Source organism: Cryptotermes secundus, unplaced genomic scaffold, assembly GCF_002891405.2.
Source record: "Cryptotermes secundus unplaced genomic scaffold, Csec_1.0 scaffold836, whole genome shotgun sequence".
Classification (NCBI taxonomy): Eukaryota; Metazoa; Arthropoda; class Insecta; order Blattodea; family Kalotermitidae; genus Cryptotermes; species Cryptotermes secundus.
The window spans coordinates 713,586-727,841 of record NW_019729223.1 but is presented as its reverse complement, the minus strand read 5'-3'; the positions used below and the strand labels follow the sequence as shown (position 1 = coordinate 727,841).

The 14,256-nt window shown below is 44.5% G+C and overlaps 1 protein-coding gene across 5 annotated transcripts in view; it reads left to right on the top strand.

The window, feature by feature from the left end:
* The window catches only part of LOC111865558 (monocarboxylate transporter 12), a 91,893-nt gene extending 86,485 nt beyond the window's left edge, over positions 1 to 5,408 (top strand). For all 5 annotated transcript variants that reach the window (XM_023853697.1, XM_023853696.2, XM_023853694.2 and 2 more), the window contains exons 6-9: positions 184 to 406; positions 1,652 to 1,891; positions 3,451 to 3,576; positions 4,915 to 5,408. In XM_023853697.1, coding sequence (XP_023709465.1) covers positions 184 to 406; positions 1,652 to 1,891; positions 3,451 to 3,576; positions 4,915 to 5,066 — 741 coding nt within the window. In that variant the 3' untranslated portion in view covers positions 5,067 to 5,408. The remainder of the gene's footprint in view (positions 1 to 183; positions 407 to 1,651; positions 1,892 to 3,450; positions 3,577 to 4,914) is intronic.
* The last annotated feature ends 8,848 nt before the right edge of the window (positions 5,409 to 14,256 follow it).

Sequence of the window (14,256 nt, the reverse complement as noted above, 5' to 3'; positions counted from 1 at the left end):
CCGTTTTTTTTCTATATTCCGCTCTCTGCCATCTTCTGTTTTACCTTTGTTCTGTTCTCTGTTACCTTCTTCCTTCTTTTCTTTCTTCGTTTGTGGCTTCCTTCTGCCTTCTAGATTCAATGAAACTGTTGCTGACGCCAGGGTGTGGCTGCTATGTGGTGTAACTGTGGGGCCCTGTTTCAGATGAGCTCTGTTGGGTATCACATGTCTGTGACGAGGCTGCCAACCATGCAGGACGTGCAGGAAGAAGTGTCTAAGGAGTGCAAACTGTGCCCCGAAGCAGTAGAACGCACACTCACCACCATGCTGGATATGTCTCTACTCAGATCGCCTACTTTCCTGTTGCTGTCTTTTAGCGGGTTCATCACCATGATGGGCTTCTATGTGCCGTTCATGTACCTCACAGGTGCGTCTCATGATGGCACTCGGCCTCACCTCAGCCTTACTGTAGATGAAAATATCCCATGTTGACGGCACTTAGTAGCTTGCAGGGCCGCGCCACAGTTCATTCTGTTAAACGCCGGGTTCCAACAGCGGCGACACCTGCGTCTGATCCCAGGTCATGTACTAGTATTGTGGAATTTGTGGTTGATAAGGTGGAACTGGAGTACGTTTTCTCCGAGTACACCTATCGTATGGAGCTGGTGCAATAGGCCAGTAGTGGCCGCAGTACCAAATGGACTCAGTCTCACCCCACTAAGAAAAAAAAATAATAATAATAATAACAACAACAACAACAACAATAACAATGCTTCTTGTTGGATAGTTCGTTCAGTTACTGTTCAACCCTAAAAATATACTAACTCCATGGATCCGAGTCCTTCTTGAGAAACTGTCAGTCGCCCAGCTACTCCAGAATTTCCCCAACATTTTATGGCACCCGAAGGTGTATTACCGTGTTCGCAAGCGCCCTCCACTAGCCCCTATCCAATTAATACCACCCAATTATATTTATCTAAGATATATTTTAATATTATCCTTCCACCTATTTCTAGATATTCCAAGTTGCCTCTTTCCCTCCGACTCCCCCACCAAACCCCTTTATGCATTTCTCTTCTCTCCCACGCGTGTTACATGCCCTGCGCGTAAACCCTGAATGTGGAAGCAGTATAATCCTGCGAGACGTCGATGAATTTCTACCGGACCACACGGCCATAAGTCCCAGAATATTGTAATCTTCGTATTCATGGCTGCAAGAATCTCAAATTCAACACGTTTAGGGGACGTTCCACCACCTCCCAGCGCATCATGTGCAGGGCGGTGGGAGTCCTGAAGAAACAATCGAAGAAATATCGTATTTCCACGTCGTTCTAGCCAGTTCGTTCATAACCACCATCTTTTCTCACATCCTCCATATAACAAGCCGTGGAGGCCCATAGGTTTGTGAGACATCGAGGCTCCCAATTTTTCTAGACAGTCGGCTCACAGATGGCGGTGAGATCGTCAGCCTTACGCGCCGACAGCACCCTTACCACAGGAAGATTCCTGCTACTCATTTCTGTTAGAGGCTGAGTAGACCCCAGGACCATAGTGCGACTGGAAGGATTAGGAATGGAACCCGCGACCTTCCGGCTTGTAGCATAGTGCCTCAACCAACTACACGTGCCCCCTTCGTCAGTGTAAATGTTGTTTATGTCTTGTGTTATCGCAGACCGCGCGGAGGTAAGCGGCATGGAGCCTGCCATGGCCATCTGGCTAGTATCTACAATAGGGATAACCAACACCATTGGAAGGGTCGCGTGCGGACTGGTGTCCAGCCTGCCTGGGGTGGACGCCCTCTTAATCAACAACGTGGCCCTCACAATCGGGGGCATCGCTACTATTCTGAGCGGTGTGTCGCTCACTTTCGGCTACCAGATCTTCTACTCCAGCGTCTTTGGCCTTGCCATGGGTAAGAAGCACGAACAAAGACGAACCGTGTTCAAGAAGCCAAGTTTAGCACTTCACAACCAAGTATCAAACAAAGAAATCGTTGCTGGTAGGAGCCGGGATAGCTCAGTAGTTATAACGACGGGCTACGGCCGGGGTTCCAGTCTCGGCAGGGGCAAGAGGCTATTTCTCTACCCCACAGAGTCCAGACCAGATCTGGGGTCCACCCAGCTTCCTAATCAATGGGTGCAGGGGGTCCTTTCCTCGGGGGTATTCGGCCGGGCCGTGATGCTGAGGTCGAAAATTGTGGAGTTATACCATCATTTCCTCATACGTCTTCATGACGTGCTGCTTAATTAATTAAGCACAAGGAGAACTGTAGCCTTTGGCTGTGTTCGTTGCTGGTATGGTGCATTTTAAGTATGGGAGATTATTCAGTGTACCGTTCACACCTCACTGCTATACTAGCAGAGGTTGCAATACGTCAACATACAAATACTAATTCATTTAATGCTGATAAGGACAGCTATTAAGTTAGGAAGGCTTCTAAGAGGTATGACCAATTGACAAAAGCAGCTCAGTTATAAAATTTTGGAAACACATACAAACAGAATTAACGTAACATAAAGAAGAATTTTATGGCCTCTGTGGTCAGGTGGTCAGAGTTCCTGGCTACAGATCCAGAGGTCCCTGGTTCGATTCCCAGCGCTACCAGATTTTCTGAGAAATAGTGGGTCTGGAACGGGATCCACTCAGACTCGCGAGGATAATTTAGGAGCTATTTCCTGGAAATAGCGGCTCCGATCTAGAAAAGCGAGATTAACGGCCGTGGGGATCCGTTGCGCTGACCACGTGACAAACTCTATCCGCAAAAGTTGGCATTAACTTCGCCGACAAGCGGCGGTCGCTCGGTCGGTATAGTTCGCTTGCGGACTACAGGCCTCGGAGTTTGTTTGTTTGTAAAGATTGGTCTTTTGTTTCTGATATCATCTGTACAAAGACGCATGCGAATTTAAGAGGCCCGCTTTGCCTCCGCGTTCAATTACGTATAAGGAAATGGTACTTAGTCTGTGGGGCCTATGGGTACAGCTGCTTCTCATCTTTAGGCAGTGCAGTCGGTCAGTCACGTAAATTGCTGCTGGTCCTCGCCAGCACATTCATTCTCGGTTCAGCGTTTCGCAGGGATCACGACCATATTTTGCTGTAACACACGAATCTGTGAGTCGTGCATCTCTTCCTGCTCAGGCAGCACAGACAAAATTAAGTCAATATCACATTACGACCGCCTGTCAGTCCTAACTTGAAGCTCTCTCTGAGGCCCAGGACCACATTTTTGTTACTGTCAGCCAACACAATAGATCATAGAAGGCCGCAGTGCGGGGGCCGGTTTTTATGACCCACCTCAGCCAGTTGTTTCATTTCTGTGGGGTGTCCCATGTACTGCCTGAGTACTGAAGGCGGAAGTTAGTATTCGGCCATTTTATCTACCAGGGGCTTGGGCTACGTGTACTTCCGTCCCTTGCCCACCACCCGCCATCAGTCTGATAATAACTTGCTGTAACTAATCTCTTATCTTCGCAGCGTGTTTCGCCTCTCTGAGATCCATCCTTATCGTGGATTTGATGGGACTGGACAAGCTGACTAATGCATTCGGTCTGCTGCTGCTGTTTCAAGGAGTCGCCGCGGCCATAGGATCTCCTCTGGCAGGTACGAAAATCAACGTTGAAGTGGGGGGGGGGGGTGAGTACTGTGGTAACATTTTGTAACATTTACAGACCATTCACAGTATTACAACCACAGTTAGGCGTACTTACAATGATATAGCGTCATGCTAAACGTGTTGACCCTCCTAACACTTTAAAGAATGAAATAGAAACCTGTTACTGCTGTGCTTCAGTGGTGGTCCATCAGATATTGCATCGTCTGCCATCTCTAGGAATCCATCACATGTCTTGTTAGCCACTTAAATTAAAAAAATTCGCACAGTGGAGGGTGGAGTCCAGTTGGGTCCACTCGGCCTGGCGGCCACTGATTGGCCTATGGTACCTGCCCCGGGTGATTATGATGATGGAGAATTTGGTGGAATGAAGATTGGCAGGGGAAACCGAAGTACTCGGAGAAAACTTGCCCCAGCGACACTTTGTCCACCACAAATCCCACTTGACCAGACCCGGGATTGAAGCCGGGCCGCCGCGGTGAATGAATATGAATGAGGGGAAGAGGGCATACATGACATTTCGAGCTATCGCGTTAGCCAAACGAGGAATGTTTGTACATTTCTGTTGCTTGCATGTTCTCAGTACATAGTGTGTTGCGTGGTGAAAATTTTTTTAAGTCACACCTCGCCACTGCCTACTCCTGTTAGATTGTTATTAATTCGTTTGACAGAAGACACAGCTGGCTAATGTGTACGTCAAATGACCACGGGTTCGGAGTTCGAATCCCGGTGGGGGCAAGAATTTTCACTGCTCCATGTCGTCCAGACCGGCTGTGGGGTCCACCCAACCTCCCATCCAGTGGGTACCGGGGGTAAAGTGGAAGGGGCGTGAAGCTGACCACTCACCTCCACCTAGTGCCGAGGTCAAGAAAAGGTGGATCTGTGCATTCACTCCCATATACGCCTTCATGGCGTAGTGCTTAATTAGTTAAGCACAGGGACAACTTTATCTAATTATCATTGTTATTATTATTATTATTATTATTATTATTATTATTATTATTATTATTGTATATAAAGTTTATGTAAGTTTCTCTTCACAAATTTAATTTCTTCTAAAACAGGCCGAGAACTTAATTTTGTACTTTAGGTGGCTTACGTATTTCAAAACTGAGTCAGTTCTTTAAATCAAGCTTAATCACTTTGATGCTAAGACTACTGGGCTTAACACCCATGTGTAATATAATAGTATTAGTACGTTTTTGTATCCATCATCTCCGGTAAAGTCCGAAATATTACCGCTACATTAACCTCCTCCCCCTTGGCAAGGAACTCATCTCACCAGCGTTACCACACGTTCATATTTTAACTCGTGTGTTCTGTTTCAGGCTCATTTATGGACGCTACTGGCAGCTATGATGCTTCCTTCTATTTATCGGGCAGTTTGATTCTGGTATCCGCTATTCTGTGTTACCCCCTGAAGAGACTCAACACGTGGGAAATGAAAAAATCGGGGAAAATGGCGCCGGCGGACGTTTAAATAAACCATGACTCTGAGAGACTTGTTTTCAAGTTTTGTTTTATCTCAGTTTGAGTGTTTGAAAGTAGTTTCTCTGCAACGAATTGTTTTAGAAACGAAACGGAATCTTCGGTGTGGTCCTACTGTTTTCGTTTAAAAGACGAGACACATCTCCTGATTTCGTCAGATCATAGAGATCGCTAGGAACATGACTCAAAACAAAGGCTGGTTCACGTAAGAAATAATCAGGGTTTTTAAAATTATTGTTACATGTGTTGAATGCAACGAGAAATGTCAGGATTTCAGCCACTTTTACAGTGCTGTGATATTAATGTCTTCTAAAATGAATTTTAATATTTGTTACTTTTGACGTGTGGTTAACTGAGATTTGTATTGCATGTGGGAAACATCACCTTAAGTCAGACTTATTAGTAAGCAGTCCTCTAAGTTTATATCTAACCAATGTACATGGCTCCTTATGAAAGCGATCGACGCTCTTAGTATGTAAACTGGATACTTTATTTATAAGTACTCTTCAAAGGCAGGAGCCGGGATAGCGTAGTCGGTATAGCGACTGGCTGCGGGATGGACGACAGATAGGTCGGAGTTCGAGTCCCAGTAGAGTGAAGAATTTTCTCTTATCCACGTTGTCCAGGCCGGGTCTGGGACACACCCAACCTCCTATCCAGTAAGCACCGGAGGTAAAATCGGCCGGGGCGTGAAGCTTGCGGATCTATACCTCAACTCCAAAAATACGCCCTCATGGTGTAGTGATTAGTTAGTTAAGCACGGGATGTCTCTCTCCCTCTCTGGTCAATGGGCACCGCCCATACAGATTCGATTTCACAGTTTATACTGAAAGTCTTGAGGTCAAGACCCACCGTAAGATAAACGTGGGTTTTTGATTCAGTATGAGGCACTATGCTACAAGCCGGAAGGTCGCGGGTTCAAGTCCCGATGAGGTCATTGGATTTTTTTCAGTTGACCTAATCCTTCCAGCCGCACTATCGCCCTGGAGTCGACTCAGCCTCTAACAAAAATGAGTACCAGGAATTATTTAAATAATTTTCCTGGGGAGTAAAGCCCGGCCGACACATAAGGCTGACAACTTTACCACCATCTTTGAGCCGATTGTCTAGATAATGTGGGGCATTCACGGCCTGTAACAGGGATAGCTTTACTTACTTTTACCGTCATGGAATTCTTAAATATCTTCAGCCACTAGGGGCGTTATATTTCACGCTCCAGCAACTGGCCTTCAATGCGCAGGAACAAAACACGACGGGCGTGAGCAGGTTGCGAAATGACGCCGATCTCATACAACTGGCGAAGTATTGCTATTTAAACTTATCTCTGCCTAGCATTTGCGATAGAGGCCTGAAGGGCAAAACGATAAAAGTCTTAATTATCATCATTGGCGGAACGGCCATTTTGAGCCACAACCTTCCTTTGAAGATTCTGCCAGATTGCATCTTGTTTTTCACTTCTTTAGATCTCGCAAGATTAATTCTTTTACAGAGCAAGGCGTTAAGTCTTGCGTCCAACCCACAACCCGGCCCCTGTGTGTTTATGTTGCCTAGTGACAGAATGGCGTAGTTATACTCCCAGGCATGGGATTCCCCTTTCGTCGCCTTCAACGACTGCACGAGCCACAGCGGAGGTATTCTAATCCTCCACACGGGAGGAAAAGCCGTAATACAACACGTATATAAAGCCTGAGGCTTGAAGTCTTTATTCTGTCCTTATGTAGACTCCGTTGTTTATAGTTACGGATATGACCGCCAGGTAGCAGTGCGAACGTTACCTATGCTTTAGTCAGCATTGGAGTCTCTGCCGTTGCCGAGTACAAGTTTCTATTTTTGATGCTGTATATATTCATTGCAATCGTGATTTAATGTATATAAGAGTGGATGAACGGACGGGTTATGTTGAAAACTGCATGTAGAGTTGGGAATTTTACTTCGAAATTTCCCATTATTTGTTGAATGTAGGTTCGTTCAGAATAACCCGCGACAGCGTATTAATGCAAGCAGAGACTGTAACATGTAAATAGGAGAGAATATTAGATGTATGGTAGTAATGCTGAAACAGTGGTTATTAGTGATTTGTGCAAAGTGTCTGTTGGTGTTTGTGTCTGAGGGCCAGATCCCTTAATGGCCGACGGTTATTTGGTTACGATGTGTATGACTTGCGACTGAAAGAAATGCATGTCTCTTGTTTAGTGCAGACCTAGACGATGGTTAATGTGCTCTGTTGTGAAGGTGTTTCTGAAAGCATTTGATTTTATACAAATCCATCAACATTCCTTCTCGTCTGTTGTCTGAAAACATAAAAATTGAAATATACAGAACTATAATTTTTATACAGTTTTGTATGGGCGTGAAACTTGATCTCTGACATTGGGGGAAGAACACAGATTGAAAGTGTTTGAGAACAGGGTGCTGAGGAGATTTTTTTTATGGAAAATGGATGAAATGGTTGGAGGTTGGAGAAAACTGCATAATGTGGAGCTTCATAACTACGTAGTACTCTCCGCCGAGTATAATTAGAATGATCAAGTCAAGGAAGATGGTATGGGAAGGGCATGTAGCAAGCATTGGGGAGAAGAGGAATGAATATACCGTTTCTTTGGGAAATCCGGAGGGAAAGAGACCATTAGGAAGACTTAGACATGTGCGGGAGGATAATATTAAGATGGATTTTAGAGAAATAAAATGTGGTATGGATTGGATTCATCTGTCTCAGGATAGGGATCAGTGGAGGGCTCTTATGAACACGGTAATGAACCATCGGGTTCCATAAAATGCTGGGAAGTTCTTGAGTAGCTGCACAACTGGCGGCTTCTCAAGAAGGACTCAGCTCCATAGAGTGAGTGAGTGAGTGTGTGAAATAATTTACAGTTTTTGCCAAAAACATTTGCTCTAGATAGGAGCACCGACTTTGTACATGTTATTATTCTCTCAAGTTTATTATGTTAATATATATGTAGTTGATATTACGAAATCAATTTATTAAGTTTGGGTATTTTCATCAAAGTTTGTTTTTAATAATTTTCCTTTGAAATTTCAGCGGTCCTTAGTGTAGTAACTGAAATACACGTATATTGCGCAACACCCCTCTTCATACTTGTGTGATCCGTGCTGTTTCGTAAAGTTACGATCGTAGTTTAAAATAATAATTAGCATGTTTGAATTCCTTCAGAGCAGTGATACACAATTCGAGACCCAGCTATGTTCTTTATGGATCAACCTCCCCCCCCAAAAAATGAATTGTAATAAGTTAATAATGGGGTTTGGATTGGTGACTCGATTTATTGACTACTTATACGCACAACTCGTGACTACACTTCGCAGTTCACTGTTACACACACACTAATGTTCTCAGTCGGTTATAGTCTCCATTAGTCGTTGCCTGGTAACGGATCATACTGATGGAGATTCTTCATCTTCCGCACTCATGTCCTAGCCGTCTGGCAAATATCCCGTAATTCAACTCCCACCCTCGACTAAATGCACTCATGAAACTTCGGAACTCGACTGACAATTCTCGACTGAACTCTTCTTTATAACCGCTTTGCACGGACCGAATAGAAAACATCGTTCCCAACAATTCCTGTATTGGTGCTTGCGTACCCGTTGCCGTGGATACCTGTTTACCGAGCCGTTGTCTAGCAATGTACGTCTCCTCTGGCTCCACTGTTCCGGCTTTCTGGCGTCATGTCACAGTATTTTTCGATGTTATCCAGTTTTATGACAGTACTACATAAAATAATATATCTCCTCAATACATCTCCATTCTGATATCCTCAGATGAATCTCAGTGGGGCTGTGTCCGCCTCAGAAACCCTCGGCACGTGTAAGCACACTGTGCTGCTTCCTTCTTGCGTTTCATCGCACAACCAGTCAAGCAACTCCCCGTTTACGGATCACTATATTCCATTACCAGATTCACAAGTGGTCGCCACTGTTCTCGTCTGAGCCAGATGAATCCAGTTCCTCTACGGTTCATTTTGATATTGCCTTCCAGTACACATACAGTCTTCCAGGTGGTTTCTTCCTATCACTTTTCGTACTAAAATTTTGGTTGCGCTTCACATCCCCCCTCCCCCCAAATCTGCGACGAATCAGAACTGGAGGTTACGGTCGCTGATTTACCCCTTTCCTTATCAACAATTTATTTCTACATCCAGCAAGGTAAAAAAAAATGGCGAAACTATCCCTGTAACAGGCCGTGAAGGCCCATAGGGTTGTGAGAAATCGAGGCACCCACATTTTCTAGACAATCGGCTCACAGATGGCGCCGGCCTCTCTTTGCCGCCCCCCCCCCCAGAATCAAGCACAATAGACCACTGTAGGTCGCAAGAGCCGAGAAGGCCTACCCCTCATACATACCTCCCCAGAAAGATTCCTGGTTCTCATTTCTGTTAGAGGCTGAGTCGAACCCAAGACCATAGTGCAGCTGGAAGGATTAGGTCAAGTGATAAAATCCACCTCATCGAGTATCGAACCCGCGACCTTCCGGCTTGTAGCTTAGTGCCTCAACTGACTACGCTACCGCGTACCCCCTCTGTATCCCATAAAAACGGGATATATACGCCACCGTTGACGCTAACGGGAATGGGATTGTAGAAAACCCCTCGCTGGACTGAAATAAGATCTACAGATCATAGTTTCGTCAGGACGGGCATATTTTAATAATCCTAATATGGCGCATTGTAACAAAGAACACGTTGAAGGTTATAAATCCATTATTTTATTAATATTTTACAAGCTGATGGTTACTTTGTCAACAGAAGTTTACTGAATATATGCAAGAGAGAACAGCTTGCTTGAAAGGAAATTAATTTCGTATTTGTGCTCGGGAACCCTGCAACGCAGTTTAGTTCCAAGTAGTATTACGTCATATTAGTCATTTCCTGCAGCAGCTGTGGCATGTCACAGGCTTGTGTTTCATTAGATGTTTTGAATTCCATTCAAGAAACCCCATATCTGTCTTGGCAACTGAAAGACCGACGGTATAACAGACTTCTAACAGCAGTCAGTTGAAATCAGCTTGGATCTGCAGTCTTTCTCCCAACACTTTTCAAGTGAGGTTGCCCCTGTATGAGCACTGAATTATGAAATGTCCAAGATGCTAAATCGAAAAAGCAGTTCTCACGTGCATTTGTCTTCAGGTTTTGCTAATATACCATTCATATCTCTCAAGAGAAGCCATGCTCTTCCAAACGTTCAACGTACAGGCACAGTGGGAAGTGACGGCTGCAGTAGCAGAGGCACGTTGCTGAAGAAGCAGCATACTTTCGGGCGAGTCGGCATAGCAACGGGCTACGAGCTCAGCGTCCTGGTTTAGGTTCCCGGCAATGCAAGAATTTTATATTCGCCATAGCGCCCACTCAGCCCTCTATCCAGTGGGGGTTCTTTCCCCGAGGATAAAGAAGCCAAGGCTTGAAGCTGCCTAATCAGCCGTATATAGCAACGGGATCAAGAATAGTGGAGCTATACTACCATTCCCCCATACGTCTTCATGGCGTGGTGCTTAATTAACTGAACGCAGGGACAACCTTACTTATACCCCCAACTAGTCCTATACAGTGTCCTTCCGTGTCCTTTACAATTCATTCTTCACTACCCACCCCGCTCCGGAAACTGTATATATATATATATATATATGATTATATCTTATAACTTCTTTTAAAGATCGTATCTACGGTAATTTATTAAAATAAATTATAAATTATGTAATAGAAACGATTTTCAGTGTTTTACAATTTACATATTATTTACGTTTATTTGACATAATCCGATAAAGACTTATTTTTAAAAAATTAAGTAAGTGTATATTTGGGGCACTACCAGGAGACTGCGCCAAGCGATCCTGCTGCCCCCTCCCTTCTATATGGACCTGTGTGTGTGTGTGTGTGTGTGTGTGTGTGCCGGGTGTAAATAAATAAATGTTACGACGCTCTGTGGTAGATAGATGGGTTCAGTTTCATCATATTTTGCTAATACACCCAAGTCCGGAAACGCTTTGTTTACGCGCTAAGACCTCTGAAATGTGAATGAGGACGCCCTTACCTCTTACCTGTGGCTTACAGGTGACATTCACCTAACATTTCTCCAAGAGACCTTACCCGAGCTGCTGGAAGTGGTGCCTTTGGAAGTCCGTCGTGAAATGTGGTTCCAGCATGATGGCGCCCCAGCGCACTGCACCAATGTTGTCCGTGTGTATTTGGGTGAAACTTTTGGCAACAGATGGATTGGACATGGAGGTGCAATAACCTGGCCCCTCGCTTCCCTGACTTGACTCCACTGGATTTCTTTCTCTGGGGGTACATGGAAAGCCTGGTACATGAGACTCCAGTGGAGACACAATGTGATCTTGTGGCAAGAATTGCAGTAGCAGCTGGAACCATTCGGGAAATGCCGGGAATCTTTTAAATAGGTCATCATAACATGGCCAGGCGGTGCAGAACATGCAGCGAAGTAGGCGGCCGCCATTTTGAGCAACTTTTATAATGCAAAACAACGATAACATCCCCTAAAACTTATGCATCCTCTCGGAAACTTCTGGGACTCTTAGTGCCAAAAGGAAGCGTGTCCGGACATGGGCGTATTTACAAAATATGATAAGATTGAACCCATCTCTCTGCCACAGAGCATTGCAACATATATTTATTTACATCCTGTATACATATACGCCATTTCAGTGAGGCACCTTACGTCACCTCAGGATTCATGTTAGGGTATTGAATCTTTTGTCAGCCTAGAACTTTTAAATGGCGTGCGTACTATCTCCGACAGCAGCTGGCGGTGTGACGTTGAGCCTGTGATAACGAGTGTTGCCTTGTATGATCACATATGCGCAGGAAAAAGCCGACGAAGTTCGCGAAATGGAATGGCTTGAATCTTTGTCAGTGCCAACAACTTTTCGCAAATCTCGAATCCAAGTATGACCAGACACTTCGTGGTGTCGTCTGGTTTCCCACAGAAAATCGAACCAAGAGCGTTCATACTTGCTTCTTAAATGACCTAACGCAACATTTCCCCCCCTTTGGCACTAGAGCCCCAGTGGGCCAAGGCCTACCTCCATGAACTTCTCCGTTCACAACGCAACATGTAGGTAAGATAAATTTTAAAAACAGGAGGAAAACGTATTGGTAACATACTTTGTCTAAAGTTTCCAAAGTCAGAGTGTGGAAATGTTTAGTATTGTATACGTATACACTCATTGCGTCATTAAACGATCAAAGTTTGGGGGGTGGGGGGCGTGCATGTGAGGAGTACACAAACAATAGGTCAGTCTTGCTGGAAGAGTTTAAGGCGAGATACTGTAACACGTAAGTATTGAAGCAATCAGCCCGAGCCATAATAGCTCAGGTGGTTTAGCCGACGGCTTCCCACTGCGGCAGACGGGGTTCGAGCCCGGGTCTGGTCATGTGGGAATTGTGGACAAAGTGGCGGTGGGGCAGATTTTTCTCCGAGTACTTCGGTTTCCCCTACCAATCTTCTTTCCACCATTTGCTCCACCATCACCTATCATCTGTCATCTAGGGCTGGTACAATAGGCCAGTAGTGGCCGCAGTACCAAGTGGACTCAGTCTCACCCCACTAAGAATAATAATAAAAAAATCTGAAGCCAGAAACTACGGAGAAGAAATAAAAAGAACGTAACAGTTGAAAGTATGCACACAACAGAAGTGTTATGAAAACTATCATAACAGACTGTATTTACAATAATAAACCGATTATATAAGCAAATCTAGACACCAGATTCGTAGCCCAGACATGTAATCATGTAGGCCCTATATACGTATGATTTATTATTGTAAATAATTTTGAAATATATAAGTTTATGTAAGATTTGAGGCTTTCACGGCGGTGCCAAATCCCAGAAGACTGCTTTCTTCATATAAGTTTATGGTCGCTATTTTCGAATAAGTTAACATTTTATTGTTTTTATTTACTGCCATATACAACATACCACAAGGAGATAGCAGTCACAGACACCTGCTCACGCTGGTTCATCGCTCGTAGATTTCTTATACCTTGAAGATGGGGGCGATACGTTCCTCCGAAACGTCGGTTAAAAATATCTACACGGCGCCACATCCCAGAAGACGGCATCCTTCAACTGGAGATACGTAGAAAGTATTACTGCAGTTTCCTTCTGTCATACAGGAATATGAAACTAACGCAAATGACAAATCTAATTATCTGTTACGCTGTGTTAAAACCTCTGCTTTACACCCTCACGGAATATCCCCTCTCTGAAGAGTGCAGAACACTGACGTACAAGAGACGTACGTAACCAGAATGCCACATGAAGCAGCTGAATACATAAATAAATTTGCGCATAATGTATCCTTCTGAGGTTGGGCTACGAGAGTATATTGAAATTCATCTCCATGACATGGGGTCGGAGCTGCAGTGGAATAGAGACAATATTGAGAAGCTCAAGAATTTTCCCTCCCTTTATGTCCTTAGAAGTCTTACTACCACTTTTACAACATCCTGCCATTGCGTCCAGTCCTGGGCCATTTAAATCCAGTCTACAACCTCGCTTCCTGTTTCCTTCAGATCCGTCTTAACGACGACATACGTTGTCTTTAGTCGTTTAAAGGTTAATGCTAGTGTTACCTCCAATCTACAGTCAAGTGGGATTTGTGGTGGACAAAGTGGCGATGGGGATGGTTTAATCCGAGTACTTCGGTTTCCCTTGCCAATCTTCATTCCACCAAATTCTCCATCATCATAATCACCCGGGGCAGGTACAATAGGCTAATCAGTGGCCGACGTGCCGAGTGAACCCAGCTACATTCCAACCCCCCCCCCATATGAATTTAATTTTTTAATTTTTATCTCCCATCTACAGTCAAGCCTACTAAGAGGTTTCCCCAAGGACACTTCTTTTTGCTTCGTCATTATATCCCTATTTCTGTCTGCTATTATGAACCACCCATTCATTCCTTGATTTGATCGTCCTAACACAATTTCGTTTCGAGGGTACGCCTGTAAATGTATCAGTTTCGCCATTGTTAATCGTCCCGTCTTAGGCCCAGATGGTCTCCTCAAGCAGGACGAGGGCTTAATGTTGACGCACGCAACACACAGAACACATTTCAGTAATAGAAATGAAGTTTCCTACAGATGTAGCGGTATATAAATTATCTCTTTCCAAATCCCAGTGGTCACCATATGCTCCACATGTTTAA